General features: G+C 45.4%; 2 protein-coding genes across 2 annotated transcripts; both read left to right on the forward strand.

The window, feature by feature from the left end:
• Positions 1-797: 797 nt before the first annotated feature.
• Positions 798-6,756, forward strand: LOC135899559 (phospholipase A2 inhibitor beta-like). The gene is made up of 3 exons (XM_065428859.2): positions 798-1,844; positions 5,053-5,201; positions 5,501-6,756. The coding sequence occupies exons 1-3, from the start codon at positions 1,075-1,077 to the stop codon at positions 5,671-5,673; spliced, it is 1,092 nt and encodes a 363-aa protein (XP_065284931.1). The 5' UTR covers positions 798-1,074; the 3' UTR covers positions 5,674-6,756.
• A 7,004-nt stretch (positions 6,757-13,760) lies between these two features.
• LOC135899558 (carboxypeptidase N subunit 2-like) lies at positions 13,761-19,270 on the forward strand. The gene is made up of 3 exons (XM_065428857.2): positions 13,761-14,653; positions 17,177-17,325; positions 18,949-19,270. The coding sequence occupies exons 1-3, from the start codon at positions 13,995-13,997 to the stop codon at positions 19,227-19,229; spliced, it is 1,089 nt and encodes a 362-aa protein (XP_065284929.1). The 5' UTR covers positions 13,761-13,994; the 3' UTR covers positions 19,230-19,270.
• The last annotated feature ends 2,823 nt before the right edge of the window (positions 19,271-22,093 follow it).

Consider the following 22,093-nt stretch of genomic DNA (forward strand, 5'->3'; position numbering starts at 1 on the left):
TGACAATCATCGTCGATAGTTTCTGCACAATTAGCAATATTTATTTGTTCGGTGGATGGTGACGTTTAGCATTAATTGCTAAACGTTCGCTATATCCGGTAAGACTGCTCAGTGAGAGCAGGCGAGATTTTGTGGAATGGATGCATCGGGACACTTCGGCGTCACCTGGTGCACTCCGCCCCTTCCGGGTGCGCAGTCAAGCTTGCCGTGGTGGGAGTGAATGTTTAACGGGTCATCTACAAGGACGTATTCTGTATGGTGATAACTACAAGCATAGTATAGCTGCCCGAGACCAGCACACGTATGTTTTAAAAGTTATAAAACTTGATTTGGTCTAGCCTCCACCTAGATAGCACAATGCCTTTAACTTACGCTCCTTTACGAGAAGCCGGCCTCACCGGATAGCACGTTCATCGTGCCATGGTGCCATGCCTGGCAGTAATGAAGTCGGTCCGCTTATGTAATGTCGCAGCCCGAAGCATCCGGGCGCTGGGTTATCTGCGTGGTTTGAAAGACGGCGGACGGTCAACGAAGCGCTTCGTTTGTAACGTGTATATGGAAGTGATCGCCTGCTTTCAGTGGAAAAGAGTGAATCAGCCTCCATGATAAGCAGCCAAAACAACTCGAAGCGATTGCGACTCTGCTAGCGGCCTTGTCTGCAAGAGTAAAGTTTCTGGGCTTAACGAAGAAAACCGTATGGCCGTATCTCGAAGCACTCTATGGCTGCTGTCGTGGTTGACGTCAGCCATTCGTCACTATCAGCGTTCTACGAACCTAAAAAGGAGGCCGGACACTTACACAACGAGCAGAAATGCCCCGAGTACCAGGAATTAGTATCAGGCGAGATTGGCGGGTTCTGTCAGGGCCGTGACCTTCTTTCGCATGTGTATTTACTCGCATCTGCTTCGAAATCACCGAACATAGCGCAATGAAAGCGACGTTACGCGTTTCTTTGGAAGTTCAGTTCCTTCCATGGGAGACGATCGCCGAAGCACTCGCTCGCCAGAACACCCTGGTCGACATATCAAAACACACCAAAGTCAGCATGCGTTCGTAGAACTCTGCTGCTGACGAATGGTTCTGAGGAAGCGAAGCTTCGAAGCATGTCAGTATAAAGGACGAAACGTGCGCTTTTGTGTGCGACGACCACAAACTTCAACCCTTGCCGACTACGGGCACTATCTGGCGCCTAGCTGCACAATGTTCGGAGGCCGTCTGGCAGTGGCACTCATCGTCGTCTTGCTACTGAACCTGACGGCGACTCATCCGATATGCTACTCAAGAGAGGGTCCCAGCCATTGTTATTACTTCTGCGAAGATTTCACCAGGGCTCAGGACTTCCTACAAGTAGACCCCTACCATGCGAAGAATTGCACATATTTCATTCTCAAGGACAGTTCTTTGGAGCATTTGCCTTCTAGCGCTTTTGTCGGCACTGGAATTTCTGTGCTGCACTTCAGGAACGTCAGCGTAGGCACATACGGCGATCGGCGGAGGATCGCAGCGAGTCCGTTCGATGCCCTCAAGGATTCGCTGCGCAAGCTGATCTTCAGCGACCAACCGAAGGCCCTCGAGTCCTGGAGCCTGCTACGCGGGCTCAAGAGACTGAACACACTCCTGCTGCTGAACGTGAGAGAGGTAAACCTGACGGCTGACTTCAACCATCTGCCGCCAAGCGTGAAAGAGATCCAAGTTCTGGGAGCACACATAGATCGAGTCGATCAAGACTGGCTGGCCGAGCTGCATGGTCTGAACGCCGTCGCGGTCAAAGAGACGAACCTGGAGAGCGTATCGAGGTCGATGCTGCCCAGGCCTGCGCCAAAGCTGATGATCCTCGACTTGGCGTAAGTTCCTCTGTGCCGATGAGAAGCGATCGTGCACACAATAACCACTAAAGTAGTCCCGATAGGTGACTGATAAATGTTGTAGTCGAATCGCATCACGTGATAGATTAATTTGAAAAGCGGTGAAGGCGAGTACGCCACGTCATTTCCATTGTTCATTAGTGTATCGGTGGTTCACGAAACATTGCGAAGAGGTATTATGAGGAACAAAAGAAATATAGAATTTGGTTATCACACTAGGAAAAAAGTGAGAAATAGCTAACACCTTTTTAATACCGTAACTCTCAGAACGTCATTTCGAGAATCATTCACAATGACATGGTATACTTTAATCCGCTTGATATTGCAAATGACTTTTGCGTTGCTTTCTTCAATAACACTTCTAATTCCGCTTCATGCTGTAACATGTCCTTTAGCCGCTTACAGCATTCATTTCTCCTTTTCCCGACAGCACCTGATGAGGTAATTTTTATATTTAAGGCTTTTAAAGCCATTAGCGCTGGCCTCGATAATATTAACGCTTACCACATTAAAGTTATCGCACAACATATCGCTAATGTTCTATCAGTTATCATTAACCTGATTTTTAAAACCGGTGTTTTCCTATGGGAACTCAAACGCGGTCGAGTCACTCCTGTTTTCAAAAAAGGGGATCGCATGCTTACACAGAATTATAGACCCATTTGAGTTCTTTGATTTTGTCATAACGTTATTGAGAAACTTATCGAAAAGCCTCTAACAAAATATTTAGATAAATTTAGTATTCTTTCCCCTTATCAATTTGGCTTTATTTCTGGGTTTTCCACTAATCTATATCACTTATATTTCTTACTGATTATCTCAAAAAAGCGAACGATGAAGGTAAATTTACATCCTGGATATTCGTTGACCTATCCAAGGCCCTCGAAACTATCACACGATTCTTTGTGCTAAACTTGAAGCCATCGGAATAACTAGTCCGCCCCTACTTCTAATCCGCAGTTACTTACAAGAGAGAAAGCAAGTCGTTAACATTTCTGGGTACTACTCTAAAAAAAACCTACTGCCAAGATTGGTGCACCACAGGGGTCCATACTAGGCCCCCTACTTTTCCCAATTTATATTAATGATCTGCCTAGTTGCCTCTCCTCATCGAAGTGCATTCTGTACGCTTACAACACTGCTTTATTTAGTTCTAACAATTGTGTAACAACGCTAACAAGTAAGCTAAACGAAGATGTCGTGAACATTTCCGCACGGTGTGAACTTAATAAGCTGCATATTAACCATAATAAAACCAGTTTTGTCGTTTTTGCCTCTCATCAGCGATCGCCTGAGCTCCTTCAGTCTAATTCCATCAACAACCACCTAACCATTGCAGTCGATCATTGCACCTATTTCGGTGCGGAATTTAATAGCCATATCTTAAATTTCAACTTCACTTAACTAATGTAAAAAAGAAAATGGCATGTGGAAGATGCGTTTTAATCAAAGCACGACCATGTTTCTCATTTTCTACTGTCCCGTCACATTATTATAGTTTTGTTCATTGTCGATCATATTAACTGTAACATTGAAACATGGGGTAACATTTATAACAGTCACCTAAATTCGTTGCAAGTCATTTAGAATCGAGCTATTCGCCTAATAACGTGTTCACCTCGTAGAATGAGCGCCAATCAGTTATAAAATGCGCATAATATTTGGATGTGACTGATCTTGTTAAATATAACCTGGCCATATTCACTTTTAAGGCAATAAACAATAATATTTCGGTAACCATCATACCAAAGGCATCCCTTGCTAATATAAGCAATACTAGATTTGCAGGCAATATGAAGTTCGTTTTACCCTATGTTAGCACCAACTATGGTAAGCAGTCATTACACTTTTCAGCTTTATCTCTCTGGAACACATTACCATTTCCTTTAAAATTGCTCAAAGCTCACAGATTTCATACAGAACTTAAGCACTTTTCTTTAGCTTCCTCCGACTTTCCTATTTGAGTGTAGTATGTGTTCTGTTTTTAACTTTAACTTTGTTTCTATATTTGTCTCCCGCATTTTTTTTCTTTCTTTAAAGCTCCCTTTGTAGTTTCACTTTATGCTGACTAGTCCAAAGCATTGTTATTGTTTAATGCATTCATCTGCTGTTTTTCCTGTTCATTGATGCCTTGTCTCCTAAAAACCTTTATTATCGTAAATTTTACATGTTGCCGTTGTTTGTATTATTAGTTCTTGTCATCATGCACAGGAGGTCCCATTTCAGTTTCTAACTATGAGACCTCCTTTCGTATATACTTTACATGTAGTTATCCCCATTTTTGTCATAATTAAAGTGATTCTGATTCTGATTCAAGCCTAGAAAATATTTTTCTTTCTTTTCAAACATTCACCTGTCTTCTAACGGAAGTGTGCACCTGTTCGTGTCGTTTTATGTCGTCTGTGTTCCCACTGCTGAGCGACAATTCTCGTCTGAAGAATGCACAAGCTATCCCCAAAACGTGCTTCATTGTGATGTGTTCTAACGTTACGGGTCGAGCTTGCGGCTTGAAATACTGCTCCAGTGTGATAAGTGCTGTTTGACATGAAGAAGCACAGCGCTGACGCCATTCGAGGTAATTGAAGTTGCGGAAAATGTTAGACATAAACACACGGTGCGTGGAGACAAGCTCAAGCTCAACTTTTTTCTTCACTCATCGCGTTTCCAACCAACCCTTGTCGGCAGCTCGCTTCTGTACTCGTGTCAGAGCCTGTGAGTTGTTTTGTGCTCTGCTGTTACAATGAAGTACGAAAACGCCACAACCTACTCTTTCTTATCTGGTTTTTTGCAAAATATTGTAATTATCAACATAAACCAGCGTTCGTGAACCAAGTCCGTCCTCTAACAGGTACAAGGGCTTGGTTTATTCCACGATACGGAGACAGAAAGCTCTGTAGCACAACTAACGACATCGATGTCAACGCTACGTTCCTGCTATGTGCATGGCGTACGCAGCTCGCAAACATTGTGCCGACGCGGTATTGTGAGCTTCTTCGGATCTCGTCCCTCAAAGTTTGCTTAGGACCATATACCCTGGCATAACGGAGTAAATCTTGTACGAATGTAGCGTCCAAGAGCACTGTCATGTCAGGATGGGTGTTTGTGTTCGCGGCCGGAACGCTGCATTGTCATGGATATCGAATTTTCTCCTCGCCGTCTCGAAAACGATGTTGTATCTTCAACACAGGGACAACCGTATCACATCGCTGCCTGAGGACCTCACCACCGATATGCCTGCACTGCGAGAGTTGGACGTCGGCTACAATGAGATCACGACGCTACATGAAAGCACCTTGGCGCCACTGAAGAGAAAGAGAGGTTTCGTGAGATTGATCGGTGAGATGCGTCGAATCCTTTCCCACTGGTGACTGGCACGATCAGGCTTCTCCTGCATTTTCGCGGCCATGCAATGAACATAGTCCGTTGCGAGTTTTATGGCTTGTTAACACGAAAGTAGAACTATTCACAATACGGCGGTAGCGGATTATATTGTCACACGAGGCTTCGCCTACATAACAATAAAAAAGCTCAGAATGTTTGCTATGACAGCGCAGATCACCCGGTATGTTTCCTCATGAGATATAATTTCTAATTGCTTGAGCTAGTCCTAAAGTCCACGCTGAATTACGTCGCAGGAAACCCTTTGACATGCGACTGTCGGCTGGCGTTCCTCCTCACGTACCCGAAGGAGTGGAACTACTACCCATGCGCCAAGCCGCTGTCTTTGGTGACCAGGTCCATCCAGTCTCTCACGGCAGCGGAGCTATGCAGTGACACCGGGGATCATGACCGGAGCAACGCCATCTAGAACAGGGGACATTTGAGCTCCGAGCCCTGACATCATATAGCGGACCTTTACCATTAGTGATGGCGGCGAGCAGCAGCGCTTATCCTGATCTTTAAGTTTGCCAAGCCTCACCAGACAACGGTGAAATCGGGCCACGTGTCGAACGTTGCAGCTGTAGAGGTTCTTATAAGTAGCGAGAGAGACAAATGACGCTGCAGTGCTGGTTCATGCATGGAAGTGCACAGATGCGGAGGCTTCGGGATGTCGCTTTTCTCACAGAGTCAGGACTCCTTGGGGACACGTTTGGCGACAACTGCTCCTTCCTTTACAATAGTGGGGTCTCTGATGAAGCACATTGAAAGACACTGTTTAGCCTTTCTTAGAGTATAGGAATTGCTTTCATTAATACACGCGCACAATAATGTCGAACATAAACGGTACCACTGTATAGGGTCGCTAAAGTTCGAGGAAAGACGCGAAGGTACAACGCTCAGAGAGCGATCATTTCGATTGTATGTTTCAGTTTTCCTCGACTACTTGTTATACTGCATACCCGCAAGTTGTAATGAAAGGTGCATTATAGGAGTGCTAAAGCTTGTTGGGAAGACGTAATTCCAAAGAAGTTTCATGGCTTTATTAGCGCTGCCGTATACCCATAGCCGCCGTAAACATATTTTATGCCAAGCCAGTTACAGCGCAGCCATGTCGTTGTATTACTATCTGTTTTGTTGTCTAAATCTTCCGCCTTTAGGAAGGACTTCTCTTTCGAAACCCAGTTATTATATTCCCAGCTGAATTACAGTCCAGCACGAATAGCAAGAAGCAAACAGACTATACTTTAGACTTTTCCAGGTCATTTGACCATGTCGCTCATTGTCGCCTCATATAAAATTTACCTGCCCTTCAATTTTAGGCCCTTGACCAGATGCTCAGTCGAGTTTCAAGGCCATCAAGGCATTACTGAACTTTTTAAAAATTACCGGCTTGGATTGCAGACTTTGAGCATTGCAAATTGCATGCCATATGTTCTATATCTTCCTTGTACCGTCATCGTCACCCATCATGCACCTCTTTCTTCCCTCTCTCTTTCCCTCTCCCCCTTCCCCCAATGCCGAGTAGCTGGCTAGAGGAATATACCTCAGGCCGACCTCTCGGCATTTCGTATCATTAAACTTTTTTCTCTCTCTCTCACTTCGACTCGACTCTTCAACATTGTTAAATTATGGGGTTTTACGTGCCAAAACCACTTTCCGATTATGAGGCACGCCGTAGTGGAGGACTCCGGAAATTTCGACCACCTGGGGTTCTTTAACGTGCACCTAAATCTAAGTACACGGGTGTCTTCGCATGAGGCCGCCGTGACCGGGATTCGATCCCGCGACCTTGTGTTCAGCAGCCTACCACCATAGCCACTCAGCAACCACGGCGGGTCTTCAACATCGTCTTCATTGATACATTTTTTGTGCCTTCGGCGTCAATGTGCATAAGTACATAGATTCACTTCATCCCTTTCAGACATTACTTCGGGTGTACCACAAGGGAGTGTCCTAGGCATGCCGTTGTTCTTATTCTACATTAGCGGCCTGCCCACTAACATAGCATCTTCCTTGGGAATATTTGTCTCAAAAAAGAACAAACAAACGAAGGTTAAAAATTAAAAAAAAGCACTGAGTACGTAATTTAATAAAACAACATAGAAATAGTGAAAAAAACGAAATGCATTGTGGTACGGGTCTCATTTTTAATCAACATATTTAGATCCACATATTTATCGCCATATATACAGCGCTGCTGGTCATCTACATTGAGTGGAATGGCTCTGAATCTTTTCACTACCTAATGTAACGATTGTGTATTTCTTTGTTTTCTGTGTACAGATCTGTCTGCTATAATTACCACTAGTACGTTTTAATATGTTTATAAGTTGATGTATTGTGTTCCTGCTTTAGAAACTGTTTTTGTAACCTCCCCTATTACCCAATGCTTCCACCCGGGGCCTATAAGATACCGCAAATAAATAAATAAATAAATAAATAAATAAATAAATAAATAAAAATATTCCGTCATTCTAATTAACGCTTTACACGGAAGTCAGTCTATGCTCGTAAGCTTGTGTGCTATACCAAATCCAAATACTATGAATGCTAGAAGTATAAACTTAAACAGATGTCTGAGTTTCATGAAGTCAAAATTTGGAATTGTCACTTCAGATAAACAATATTGTGGTGTAGTTTCTTTATCTAAATAGGTTGTGCTTGCGTAAACTTGAGTGCTTAAATGTCAGCTTGTTTCGCAAATCTCCTAATGTACGTAAAATGGGTGCTCTTTAGATATGCACTTGCATATATACTCGCATACAAAAAGCTGTGTTTACGCAATTCGCATGTTTGTTTGCGTATATATGGAATGTAATTGAATGTTTTAACAATTTATTTCGCTTAAGACCCTTTCCGTATTTATTTTTCTAGCTGCTACTGTATGTGTGTGTTAATTATGTGCATCCACAAGCCTTTGGCAGCTGACCCAACAGGCTCTTTGTACAAATTCCGTGGTATGAATGGCGAATAAAAATGAATGAATGGAAACAGAACTTTCCGTATCCCTGCATAATTCCCGTTGTGTCAAAAGACCATTTAATAGAAAACTACGATTGCGGCTCGGAGCACTGAGGCTCTGCGTTCCCCACAAGGACTGCCTTCGGCGCGAAACACTGATACAATCACTGATACAATAATATTCGCACATCGTAATTGCATTTCACTCGCCACTGTGTTCTGCCCCAAGGGTTTGTTTTCGTGTGCCCTTCTTCATCATTCCACGTACGTCTTGATGAAGTTCTCGAGCATGCAATAATAAAAAAAGACAGACTAAAATTACTCATTTCGTTATCCTAAACACGGCTAACTGCAGTCTGTAATTCGCAATAAGTATGCACACTGATCGAGCATACCGGTGATTTATTCGCCCGATAGACTCGTTTTAACGTGCGTAGTTGTTAAGGACGCCACAGATCTACATGTGGCCTGAGCGTGTCGCGTATCGCTGACGCTACCGAGAACCGATCCCCGCCTTCTCTCTTTATTTCCTCCTCCTCCTCCTACCGAGAACGATGAGCAATGCGACAAAACGCAGCAACACTACGATGACTCCACTCCACCAAGTTCATCTCGCACCAAGTGAGCTGTCTTGCGACGATTAGCAAGTGCACTGTTGAAGGTCAACGCTTCCTGAATAACACAGGGTCTCATAGTTTGTAAACAGGGACAAGGTGCCTCAGAAAGGCCAGCCTTACTGATGCACCTTATCCCTGTTTACAAACTTCATACCACAGTGCGCTATTCCATGTGTCAGCCCCTTTCTTGATTTTGGACAGGGTCTCAGAGGCGCTTCAGCTTCCCAATACAGTGGTGTACATCCGCGTGTACAAGTGACACCATTCTCGTTTTCCTCCTATACGAGGAGGAGAACGAGACTGTCGCCCGTACGCAGATGAAAACCTATCAACTCGCCGAGCCACAGAAAACTCCTGCAATCCTTAAATCATTAGGGAAACTTTCGAGAATCCCCCGGCGTGCAGGAAGCTGTGGCTCACAACTTCTGTTTCTTTTCAAACTTCGCCGACTGCATAATTTTCCATCTAACATTTTAGAAGAAGCGCGCATGCGATCTCTGGCTGCTTGCTCCATACCCCACACCTATACAATTTTCTTTAAAAAATAATAATAGAGGGATATCTCTGGCACTGTAAGTGGGCAATGCAAATATGGAGGTTAAGCAGCGTGGGAATAATGGTTAGTACGTCGATTTGCCTAAATGTATTCCTTCCGGCTTCAAACGGCTTTGTGACTTTACAAATTGATTCTTTTTAGCATTACATATTGCGTTACAAGTGCAACAATTCGCAAATATTACGCATGGGCATGCGCAAGAGTTGACTGTCTGGTTGCGTTTAGAAAGGTATGTGTGTTTGGACATTTATTAAGATATAGAGCGTACTCAGTAATGTCGCAAGATCTTTTGAATCCGCAGGCACGAAGATCCATCTACAATAGCAGCTCTTCAATAATAGCTGAGCGATCGCAGTGGCAGAGTTTCGGATAGTAAAATTTGTCGGATAGTCTATGCCCACCGCGCCGGTGCAGAGGATCACCCCTGCACATGAGGCATGCCTCTGAGGTCATAAATTTCGGCGTGACGGTGCAGGTGGTGAATGTGGTGAAAGGGAGAGAAGAATAGATACGTTCAGCCCATTTCTTATCTAATATAGGACCGTTTCGCAGTAAACTGTGCGAAAAAGAATGTGTATCAAGGAAGTAGTGTCGACGCAGCGAAGTGCTCGAGCACAGTTAACCAGAATTACGACGTTAAATTAAGGAACAATTAAACACACCCTGCACAAATATTTTGCGTCTCAATCTATTGCAGTGGTGGTTCAGCAGTTATGGCGCTCCCCTGTTGAGAAAGACGTCCGGGACCCCCGTTAATTAGATGAGTTCCTAAGGGATGCTGGCCCCTTGCAGCGTACAAAAATTAAAGAAAAAGATAAAGAGGGGAACACATGGCACAGGGTAACGAATAACTCACAGTATGGGTGTTCGTAAAGCGAAATTTTCGAATTGAATCGAATATGAATAGCCGAGGAAAATTACCTTCGGATATGTGACCGCATACCGAATAACTTCTATTCGCTAAAAAAAAAGTGAAATATAAAGGTTCCCTTTGGCGTGTATTTGGCATGAAGGGGCTAACTTACGTTATTTGATGCGTCTAATGCCAATAATCACTCAACTTCGAATCTGGTGATAAGCTTTAAATGAATGGCAAAGAGAAGGTGATCGTATCTGGTGCACCCTGACATTGACAACAATGAACCACTGGAACAAAGAAACAGCACAGCACGAGATGCATGTAGTGTCAGTCGTAAGGCCGAAGTAAAATAATATGCATGATTAGGGCTATAGCTGAAGGGCCAGAGTGCCTGACTCTTAAAGTTGTAGCGCGGTGCATGGCGTTAGTGTGTGCATTTTTTTATTTCTATTTTTCAATCCTACTCTCCTTTTATCACATTTTATTCCCTTAGACCCTTTCTCCAGCACAGGTTAGCCTGCCGGTGTTTACACTGGCTAGCCTCTCGATCTTGTCCTCTTTTTCCTCCTCCTCTACAGTGCGGTACTACAGCACAGCGCATCGTGTTCAAGGAATCCAAACATGGTTAGAGTGATCAAAAAGTAAATTGCTTTGCGTAAATTGAGACGCCAAAAGTACAGACTGCCTTAGGCGGGGCATGCTCACTTGAAGAGTGCAATCTATGATGCATGAGTGATATCCTTCATGCATTCGTTCAGAAACAAGTTCCCCTTTCATAAGTAACTCGATAAATGCGTACCTTACTAACGGAAGTCAATTGGTGTGTCAACCCTTTTTCACCATTTCCTGCTTCTTCCGGCTTCCCCCAAGGCAGCGTCCTTGGGCCCTTGCTATCCTTCCTTCACATAACTGATATTAATGAAATTGCGCAACCTGTACAAATTGTACTTGTTACGAATGATTGTATTTTGCTTACAACAATTAATATCCGGGATGATAAACTGCCACTGAATTCCAACTTTAATCATAGTTATGACTGGTCTAAAAATGGGACATGAAACTAAACGTAGAAGAAGAACAGTCTCCATGAAGATAACCAATAAAATTTACAGCTTATCATATCAGTACAGCCTTTACGCACAGTCCTTTTAATGAAGTAAGTGCGTATAAATTCCTTGGTGTCACAGTGACTAACTTAAGCTAAAATGCCCATATTTCTAATGTACGCGTATCGTCCTTTCATAAACTCTCCTTTGTGCGACAGAGATTAAAACGCGCACACTCAGTTACACTTTTAGCTTACACGGAGGTTAAGACAGTTTGGGATCCATTCACGAAGACAAACATTGCTGCCTTGGAGACGGTACAAAGTAAAGCCCACCGATTCATCTTCTAAAATTTCCGCATTACTGACTCTCCTACATCCTCAGTGAACGACCACGGTATGCCAACACGTGAGGCTCGGAGCCAATACATGCGGCTAAAGTTTCTTTCTCTGCTAAAAAAAATCAGAAGCTGTCAGTAAATCCCGATCCATATATCTAAAGCCCCTAACAACGCGACTAACAAGGCATCTCAATGCACCTTCATTAAACCCTCTCCGCGCTAAACGAACACCTTTAAATATTCTTTCTTCCCCAGAACAGCAACCGGCCGGAACTATCTGCCAACAAACTTGCTAAACAACACTGACATTTTTGATAACTTGCTGTCATAATTTTTGTTATTTTTGTGGGCTAAAGAAATTGCCTTCGTATATATAACCGATTACCGAATAACTTCTCTTCGCTAAAACGAGTGAAATATAAATGTTCCCTATAGCGTGTATTTGGCAAGAAGGGGCTAACTTATGTTATTTGGTACGTCTAATGCTAATAACCACTGAATTTTGAATCTGGTGATAAGCTTATAAATGAATTTCATTGTGTACTGCTCCTCCTGCCTGGGCCTGATGAAGGCCGGCAGTATTGTTTAAACAAAAATAATAAGACCTGGGTAACAACCGCGGTTCTCCTGCAGCATAATTATGCTGAAAAATCTCCGCTTTCGTCGGTCTTTCTCCCTGTAGGGTGCGACAGCTGTTGTTCTCCCTCATACAGTAGTCGGATGGAACGAATATTCGACAACACCCAATGGTCGTTTCTCGAATCCAATACGAATCGAATAGTAAAGACTATTCGATGCGCATGCGAAATTTTGAATATTCGCATGTCCTTAGGGGTAAGTCAACCTTAATAATGTAAGTGACCGAAAGGCACGTTTATGAATTCGCATGAACGCGATTTTAATGAACCAAGGCCGTGCACTGCCACAACGTTATGAAGAGTATACAATTGTTTCTCGCCTGTAAAAAAAGGACCAAGGAGGAGAGATGAATAAAGATGGTGAGAAAAAGTAAGAGAGAAAAAGTATGAAAAAAGTGAAGGCAACGTCGCCCTGTACACAGCAAGGAAGGTGCAGCGCTATAGTGCCGAAAGCTACAAGGTAACACTTTTGAGTCTACTAACGCGAAACCGTTTAGACAACAAATGTACATAAACTTAAGGCTTCTTGTTTTCTCTTTCTTCTTTCCTTCTTTCGTTCTTTTCTTTCGTCATTTTTTGCAGCGTTATACGAAGCCGCATGTATATGTCTACATTATGAAGGTGTTTGATGTTTGTTTGGGTACACATCTCTACGACTTCCACAGTGAAAACGAGTTTGCGATTGGAGCCGTGGCGACGTCGCCTTCATGACCATCCTCCCCACATACTCCTTCCAATTGCCGTGCAGTTCGCACTGCAAAGCGAAAAGTTACGATTGCCCTAACCACGTTGAACCTTGTAGCCCCAGGAAGCGCGAGTTGTGCGATGATTCACCGATGCCGCGCGCAGCACGGATGGGTTGCGTAAGCTCTCAGACTTCGAGGAGGACAGCGCCAGGATTCTGTCAGCTAACGTCTGGCCGGTTGTCCCGGGCCTGCAGGAGTGACAGCGCTTATAACGGCGCAACGCAAGCAGAAGAACTGCCTTCGCAGTACGCGCTCGTTCGCGGTCTATAGTGCCGTGACATCATAGTTTATGCCTCTACTACCTCGGCCGCTTGGCTGCGCAGGGAAATAACGAGTTTATGCTTCCGTTTCTTCGTTGTTGTTCTTTTATCTTAACGAAACCACCGTGTCTCCTGCCAGTCGGCGTTCGCGATCCGTACTGCACGAAACAAAAGCAACACACACGTACAGTACAGTCGAGCGCGTCCCTGAAGAGAAGAGTCGGCGACAGAAAGTTCAAGAGGCCGCGGCAGAGCTAAGACAGTGATGACTCGTCTAGCCGGCCAAGGCCTATTAAGACCAACGCCACGAGGGTTCTCTTGGCGGCCTCGGAGAGGTGCGTCGCGTCCTTCGTCGAACGCGCGAAACTTCCGTGTCATCTCTAAGCTCCTGCGGCGGTGTGGCCTTGTTAGGGAATTCGAAAATAAACGAGCAACGCCACAAACACAGAAAGAGCATTAAGCAAAACGATAGAAAACGCGTAGGGACACAAAGCGCGTGGCTCCGCGCCGTCTGAGCAACTTAGGCCGTGCACTGCGCGTCCACGCCAACCAGCAGCAGCGTACAGGTAAAATCTTTCTTTTTTTCGCCTCACTTTCGGTTCTCCTCCCGACCGACCGCGTTTATAAGGGCTGGCACCCACCGGCACGTTCCCTTTAGCCGATAGGCAGGAGGTAGACAGTACGACGGCGCGGAAAGTGTTTCGGCGCGTGCACAAGTGGCGATCATGGCAGACCACGCGGGAAGCACTCTGCGCTTGGGCGCGATGATGTTCTTGGCCACGGTTGTGTCCTGGACGTCGGCGGAACCTTCCTGCTTTCAAATAGACGGCCACAAGTACCGGCGGCTTATCTGCCGAGAGTTCGAGTCTCCCGATGACTTCAAGAAGCACGTGCCGCGAAGCGAATCGTCCAAGGATACCTGGTTCCTCCTCATCGACAGCGCCCTGGACCGCCTGCCTCCAGCCGCGTTCGCCGGTCTCAACGTTTCGGAGCTGATCCTCAGCAACGTCACTCTGAGCTCGCTGGACGGGCCGGAAGGTGGCGAGGGACCGTTTTCGGGCCTCGAGCAATCGCTGCAGAAGATGGTCTTTCGGAGAGACAGCACGCTGCCCTCTTCGTGGTCGCTGCTGGGCAAGATGGCCGCCCTGCAGGAACTGCACCTCCAGCGTTACGTGAACCTGAACCTGACGCGCGACTTCGGCAAGCTTCCGCCCGGGCTCAAGCTGGTGTTCGTGTTCGACTCTATCCTGAACAACGTGGACAACGACTGGCTCGCGGATCTGAACGACCTGGAGACGGTCATCGTCCGCGTCACCAACCTGCCGGTCTTCGCTCGCTCCATGCTTCCGAGGCCTGCGCCCAAGCTGAGGACACTGGACCTGGCGTGAGTTGCTGCTTAAGCTTAGACAAGAGCCGCGACCGCCGCACCACCTCGGTCACACCTGGCGAAATGCTAGGGGCAAAAAAACCAACAAATTAATAGCGGAGAAAGGTGAGAGTGAAGAGAAAATGAAGAAGATTATTGCGAGTATAAAATAACGATGTTCGCTCCTATCCGATGCTCGCATAGCGCTGTAGTTGTCGACAAGTGACAGTAACGCACGCACAAGAAACTTCTCCCTCTGAACAATCCTCGGTTCTTAGAACCTCGTCAATTTCTCCACGAGGTTTCCAACACGCTTCGCGTGGTACATAATCTGTTGACTGCTAAGCCTTCTAAAGTCGAGTTCAGTAACAGTACCAATATTGTGCAAATTTTTCATCAGAAAAATACATCTGTCAATTGAGCAACCATATACCAGACCAGCGCTTAGCGTTGCCTGCGACAAGATTACCATAATTTTTTTTTTTCTTTTTGGTAGATACCTTCGTCCCCGCAGCAACGTGTTTAGCGTTAAGTGGGACGCGTTGTGCATGCGTAAGTTGTGCGAGCTCGATAGGTCATACCGCGAATAGTATTAGTAGGCTAACCATTTCTTACGAGCTTTAAGTGTCTGTTGACCGACTGCCGGTAGTTACCCGACTAAATGTCTAACTCCTCAGTTCCAGTGATTCTTCAGAGCAATAAATAATTCACCTGTTTAAGAAGAGCAGTGGAATGGTTTAGGGAATGGCCAATATCATCAATATGTATTCAATATTAAAACAATTCACAGCAATTATCTGCAACTAGAACTAAGCGCAAAAGGAAACAGTCAACCAAAAAAGAAAGCGCAATCCATGAGAGCCTTGGCGTTAACGACACATGGCTGCTCCGTTGCCTATCATGAACGCCGAAGTGGAGAGGAATTCCTTTACATGGTGCATCGTTATAAGGACGAGAACCGTTTGTGGCCGGAATTCCTTGGCACGGGACTTCGTGCGCACAAGCAGAAACAACAGGATTTTCCAGCCGCTGGATCATCACTGTAGTGTAAGCAACACTGCACCTAAATGGGCGCATCGTTACTGGAACTTGCAGGGTTGCCGAAAATGTGATCGGCGTTCTTCGGAGTGCGATAAAAGCTACACCGTCCACATCGATTCATTCAAAATTTATCGTGCTGATTATTCGTCTCATATTCGAGTAGAACAACATGTTTCACGATTTACTGGATGCTTTAAGTGACTAAGCTCGCAAGGCATGGCCACAATTAGTACATGACCGGGGTTGTTGGAGAAATATGGGAGAGGCCTTTGCCCTGCAGTGGGTGTAACCAGGCTGATGATGAAGTGATCGCGTTTTGCTTTTGATCTGTATTGTGCTTGCCTCCACAGTTTTACGAGCACGTCGATGGTTGAAAGCATACAAAGCAACAGAAAAAAAAATAATTTTTAAATATCGCTTGACAGGCGTCGCATGTTAATCCTTGATTGACACGTCTATGAAGAACTGCTTAATGTCTTAATGTCTTAAAGTGTCTTAATGCTAAAAAGAAGGGGAGATCAGGCGATTAACTTAATCCGTTGTGATATTCAATAACACTTCCAGGAAGACACCACTTGTCCCAGAAAACAAGATTTGAGTAGAAAAATATTAGTGAGTCACAAGGACTCAAATGCAATCCACTACGGCATCCCTGATAGTACCAGTGTAAATTAGGATCAATCAATCAATCAATCAATCAATCAATCAATCAATCAATCAATCAATCAATCAATCAATCAATCAATCAATCAATCAATCAATCAATCAATCAATCAATCAATCAATAAAAATAATGAAAGCTTTTATCGGATTAGATGAAGTACACGCCGAATTTCTTTATTGGTGTCGTTATATCTCTAGCCGTTATCTCAGCAGAAAGGTAGCCAATTTCTTGAAAGCATTTTAAATAATTTAAGAAGTTTTAGAAAGTGCCGATGGACGTAACTGCCCTTCTTATAAATTCTAGAAGGCGTATGTGACTTTGTTTCTTCCCAGGATATTTAAAATATTCTCGGCGCTTAGGAAGAAAAAAAAAAGAACTCTTTTGAAAAATACTTGACAACAGGACAGGAAGGATGTTGCACAGGAAAGTGTCGTCTTTCTCTCTCCTTTTTCTAAATTTTCATTCAGCCCGCTTATGGGCTAGAAATGTTTCATAAGTCTACGTTCCTACCAGCCCGCGGTTTTCTGCTCTGAGCACTTATACTCTGCGAGGCGCAGTACGAAAAGCTCGTAGTCAGTTCCTGCATTACCGCTTTCTTCTTGTTCACTAAGCTCGCAATCCACACGCTATATATATGGTGAAACTGGGAAGCTCGCGACTTGAATACAAATCTCGCGAAAGCTATCCACATACCTGCAGCTCGTAAACTGGCCATCGGGTATACACGCGGCCGCAAACTGCTCGGAAACCTTTTCCCAGAGACTCCCGAGCCGAAGATCGCGTACTTTGATAAACCCACTGCCCAGAGCAATTTGCATATTTTTTTTTGTACCCAGCGAGAACAACCTTCGCGCATTTCCGCGAGGACTCGGCGACGATCTTCCTGCACTGCAGTTCGTCAACCTCGAGGACAACCGAATCACGACGCTCGACGAAAAGGACGTCGCACCTCTGCACAGGGACTCCGTGATCGTCCGACTCATCGGTAAGCAACGCCCAGGGCGATTGCTGCGTTTTGTTCGCGCGTTTGCTCTGCGCGGCCACGTGATCTGGACGCCCCTTCGCGTTTTCGCAATTGGGAGGGCGTGACGACGTATATGCACCGTGAAAATCCCTATAGCTCGTCCACCCCAGCTTTCTGGCATGGTTCTTAATATTCAAAAGGTCTTAATAATATTTGGGGTTTTACGTGCCAAAACCACTTTCTGATTATGATGCACGCCGTAGTGGGGGACTCCGGAAATTTCGACCACCTGGGGTTCTTTAACGTGCACCTAAGTCTAAGTACACGGGTGTTTTCGCATTTCGCCCCCATCGAAATGCGGTCGCCGTGGCCGGGATTCGATCCCGCGACCTCGTGCTCAGCAGCCCAACACCATAGCCACTGAGCAACCACGGCGGGTTTTTTCGCGCGTTTGCTCTGCGCGGCCGCATGGTCTGGACACCGTTTCGCGTTTTCGCAATTGGGATGGCGTGACGACGTATGTGCACCGTGAAAATCCCTATAGATGGTCCACCCCAGCTTCTGGCACGGTTCTTAATATTCAAAAGGTCTTGCCCCTTTTTCACGGTGGCCGCAATGCCGCGACAAAGCGCGTAGTTCTGGCCCTCTTGGTGAACTAGCCCACGAAGGGAGCAGACGTAGATGTAATTACAATTTGAGAAGGACGCACGGCGCGAGGTTGAAAACCAACAGAAGAAACAGGAGGAGGCAGTTTCTTAGGGTATTTATTCTGTTGGTTTTTAACGTTGCACCACACATCGTTTTAGGCTATGCACCAACAAGCCCGACATAGTACTCTGGTAATTATGATTGTCATTCCAGTGACACAACTTTGACGTCGCAAGTGCCGCAGTAACGTTTCCCTTTTTGTATTGTTTTTCAACCGACAGATGGAAATACACAGGGAAAAAAAAAAAGACAAGTCAATTCGGCTGAAGTACACTGGACTGGCTGGCCAATGTATATATAGCTGGATCTATAGAATGAAGGGTAGGGGGGTGAGAGAGAGAGGGGGGGGAATTAAAAGCAGGGAGGTTAACAAGACTTCGTTAGTTAAGAAAGGCTAACAACAATGTTAGGTAAGAAAGCGCTAGAAAAAAAAAAGTCAGAACCAGTCTATCTCGTAAAAAGAATCCTAGTCATCCTTGCAGGTTTATCTTTACGTGTTCGACTTAACTACAGAAACTACTTAACCACGTAGAACCGACCGGTCAGGGATGACAAGGCCGTCTTTCGCAAATGCGAATTCTCCTGCTGTGTTGTCGTCGTCGGCCAGCATATCACATGCAGAAGGGCAGCGGTTTGGGCGAGTTGGTGTTCCATGGTAACGATAAAATTCAAACAGCGCTAGACGACAGGACGTGTTTGTCTCCTCCTCTTTCTGGTCCTGTCGTCTAGCGCTGTTTGAATTTTATTGTTACTGTCGTATGCCCTAACCGCCGAGGTCTATTCGTTTTCGTCCACGCTTCTCTCCACTCGTTATTCAACCGATTCCGAGGCGTCCCGCAAGCACTCGTGTGCGCACCACCCACGCTATACGTGCTGCGCACGGCGACGGGCGACACTCGCTGAGCCGTGTATCGTGTTTCCATCCCGTCCACGCAGGCAACCCGATCCACTGCGACTGCCGGCTGTGGTTCCTTCTGGACTACACGGACAGATGGCACTACTTCCTGTGCCGGTCACCCGAGATCCACCAGGGACGTTACATCAAGATGCTGTCGGAACCGGAGCTGCCCTGCGAATACGAGACGCCCCCCGTGCTCGCAGACGGCGTCCCTGTCGTCCCCGTGCCTTCCGCCGCGCCTGCGGCTGACGCTTCGCCGCCTGCCACTCAAGCCACGTCTTCGGAGAGTCCCTCCTCTTCCTCCTCCTCAGCGCGATAAAAGGAGTTGCATGCGAGCATAAATATACCAAATGTCTGAGATATTATGTGTCTTTTCGTGCTGACGACAACAACACGCATCCCCAAGAAGAGTGCAGCAAAAATTAAAAAAAAGGAAGAGAAGAAAGAAAATGGGTGGGAAGGGTGTGGGAGGAGTGTAGCAGCTGTAGCTTGGCGACGAACCGCAATAAATCGGTCCAGGGTTCGTATCCTTGCTGAGTATACTCGGCCTTATGCCCATCCCTTCATCATAGTCCCATCAGTCGGCCGGAGAATATGGATCATTCATTCCCAAAGATGTTGGAGAATATGGATCATTCATTCCCAAAGATGTTAGTAATTAGAAAGACGGAGAGCAAGACTGAAGAAGTAGCCCTGACTTAGATCCGGCTAACTAACCCGTACTCGAAGAAAAGGATGAAGAAATTTAATGACGATAGATGGGTGGCTCTGAGATGAGCTAAACGTAACTAAAATAAACGCACAAACTAACAATTTCTTTACTAAGGCTTCAAAAGACTGTAGTGCAATTTTTGAAAGTTCGGCTGCTTTCATTCTCGATTTTTTTATATAAAGCGAGCCTCAACAATGATGAATATTTGGCAGACATGGACTACTTCTGCACAGTCACTAAGCCCTTTTACTTTATTCGGACTGCGCTTTCTCGGACAGCTCTAAAACGTACATCCACTACTGCCACGACCATTCGTTATACTTAATAGAGTTTCGTCCTACGATGACGCTACACATTTGTCCGAAACTGTTCACTGTTGTCGCAACACAGTTCAGTCACATTGCATGCATTCGCAGTGCGAAACTACCCATGAGGTCTGTGGTAAGTAAGTCGAAACTCAAGTCCTCTCTACGCAGTCAGATTTTGTTAAAAACGTGTTAAAAAGTTTATGCTAAGCAAATGCGGCAAGTGGCCACAACATAAAAAAAAACAAGACGAGACGTCACGAGATGCAGACGAGACGTCACGTGCTGGTAAGCGGCCAATTAACAGGAACAAACGAAGAAAAAAAGAAATAAAACCTGATCGGGATGTGCCCTGGATCGCAAGCGATCAGACTTAAGAAAGGTTGGTGTGAAGCTAGATCTACCTGAAAACTTCGACCGTTGGTTGACGAACGATAAACTTGCACAGACATTGCTGCAGTTCACGCACGATGCAGAGTTGGAGGCTTTTATTTGACTTTCTTTTATTTCCCGCATGCCTTGAAAGCAAATCATCTCGAAAAAAGAAAATCGCGCAAGATGACTATATATTAAACAGCAGCGAATTAACAGTGAATATAAATCATGGCGAAATGCAAGAGAGAACACATTTGAAAGCACGTAATTTGTAATGGATATACAGTGCGCACTTAAGTGAAACAATTGGTTATAAAAAGAAAACTGGTTATGCTCAAGGGCTGGCCTTTTAGGTTAGCTTGGAAAGTAAAGTCGGATTGAATTTCTACATTATTTTGAGATGTGCTGAAAGGATTCCACAATGAAATGTCAGGGGTAACTTATCTCCACTCTGAAGTTGTTGGTGCGAATTTCAGTAACGTATCCGAACTTTTGAAGGTGTGAGTTTGTTGAAAAGGCAGTAGCGAGGCTGATCGTGAGAACGACACGCAGAAAAGGAGCGTGCTATACATTCCTGCGCGGTCTCGTGTTCACAAATAGTGCAAATGTGATAGCGCTTTAAACGACTTCGTTCACAGCTTTGCAAACTTCAGGGATAAGCTTATATAATTGTCCTTTACAACCAAATACAGTCGATTCTGGTGCTGACGTAAGTTGCTTTGTTAGACGAAATAGCTCATATAGGCCGAACGTTACCGCATGACTAACACTCTGTAGTCGGTTCTCCGACATTGAGCCCGTACCAGTAGTTGAGGAAAGAAATCGTGGGCCTCCATTACCATTACCATTACCATGCGCTTGAAAGAAAACAACCGCAAGTTCATTTCCAGTGGTTAACTAGCAATTGCGGGATCACTGGAAATGATTACGCCTTCAATGCTGCTCGAGCGACTCGTGAACAAGTGCAGTGCGTTCCCGTGCCACTCTCTACGAGGACAGACGCTGCGAAGCAGCTTCTCCGTCTGGCACACTCTCGTTAGGAGTGGCGAACATTCCAAATATAACACGCGCTATAGATTACACGAACTAAACGCTTCACTGCGACTACGACCCCAACCTGGACTTCGCCGACGGGAGACGTCGCTTCTGCGTCGGCTGTGCTTAGGAGTTGCCTTCACGAAGGATTACGCAATACTAAGTGGAAGGACTGACAGAGCTGCCTGCGATGCGTGCGGCTACGGAGAGAACGTCAAGCATCTATTGTGCTACTGCCCTCAATTTGGTTTGCAAAGAGTCACTCTGAAACGCATCGCGATGACTAGACGATCGGCCCCTGTCCGCGATGGCGCCACTGGAACACGTACCCCTCGTTCGCTGGCCCACAATGCCGTGAAGGCACTTACGTGCTTCTCGAGGGTGACTAGCACGTGCGAACGTCTTTGCATGGCGCACGCGTGTACGCATTCATAGCGCGTCTCTCTCTCTCTCTGTATTATATATATACACTGCTCCCCTTTCCATCCCCTAGCGTAGCCCTAACCGAGCATTGTGTAACACGGTAACCTCTTTTTAGCACTGTTCCTGTTGGAAATTTGTACGTTTTATACCTTTACTGTTTAATGTGCCTCCCTCACTTTATGCCCTGCCATAGGGCCTGTGAGGTTCTTTTGAATAAATAAACTTTTATAGTCAACATCTTTGGCCATCTTCCTTACTTTTTTCATCCTCCTCCTCCCCTCCTACGACTAATATAATGGTCTTGACATACATTACAAGCGGACAGTAACGGAA

The sequence above is a fragment of the Dermacentor albipictus genome, chromosome 4 (genome assembly GCF_038994185.2).
Source record: "Dermacentor albipictus isolate Rhodes 1998 colony chromosome 4, USDA_Dalb.pri_finalv2, whole genome shotgun sequence".
NCBI lineage: Eukaryota > Metazoa > Arthropoda > Arachnida > Ixodida > Ixodidae > Dermacentor > Dermacentor albipictus.

Coding starts and splice junctions, on each gene's coding strand:
- LOC135899559 (XM_065428859.2), top strand. CDS start 1,075: ATGGTTCTGAGGAAGCGAAGCTTCGAAGCATGTCAGTATAAAGGACGA. Junction 1,845..5,052: donor CTGATGATCCTCGACTTGGC/GTAAGTTCCTCT, acceptor TCTTCAACACAG/GGACAACCGTATCACATCGC. Junction 5,202..5,500: donor AGGTTTCGTGAGATTGATCG/GTGAGATGCGTC, acceptor ATTACGTCGCAG/GAAACCCTTTGACATGCGAC.
- LOC135899558 (XM_065428857.2), top strand. CDS start 13,995: ATGGCAGACCACGCGGGAAGCACTCTGCGCTTGGGCGCGATGATGTTC. Junction 14,654..17,176: donor CTGAGGACACTGGACCTGGC/GTGAGTTGCTGC, acceptor TTTTGTACCCAG/CGAGAACAACCTTCGCGCAT. Junction 17,326..18,948: donor CGTGATCGTCCGACTCATCG/GTAAGCAACGCC, acceptor CCGTCCACGCAG/GCAACCCGATCCACTGCGAC.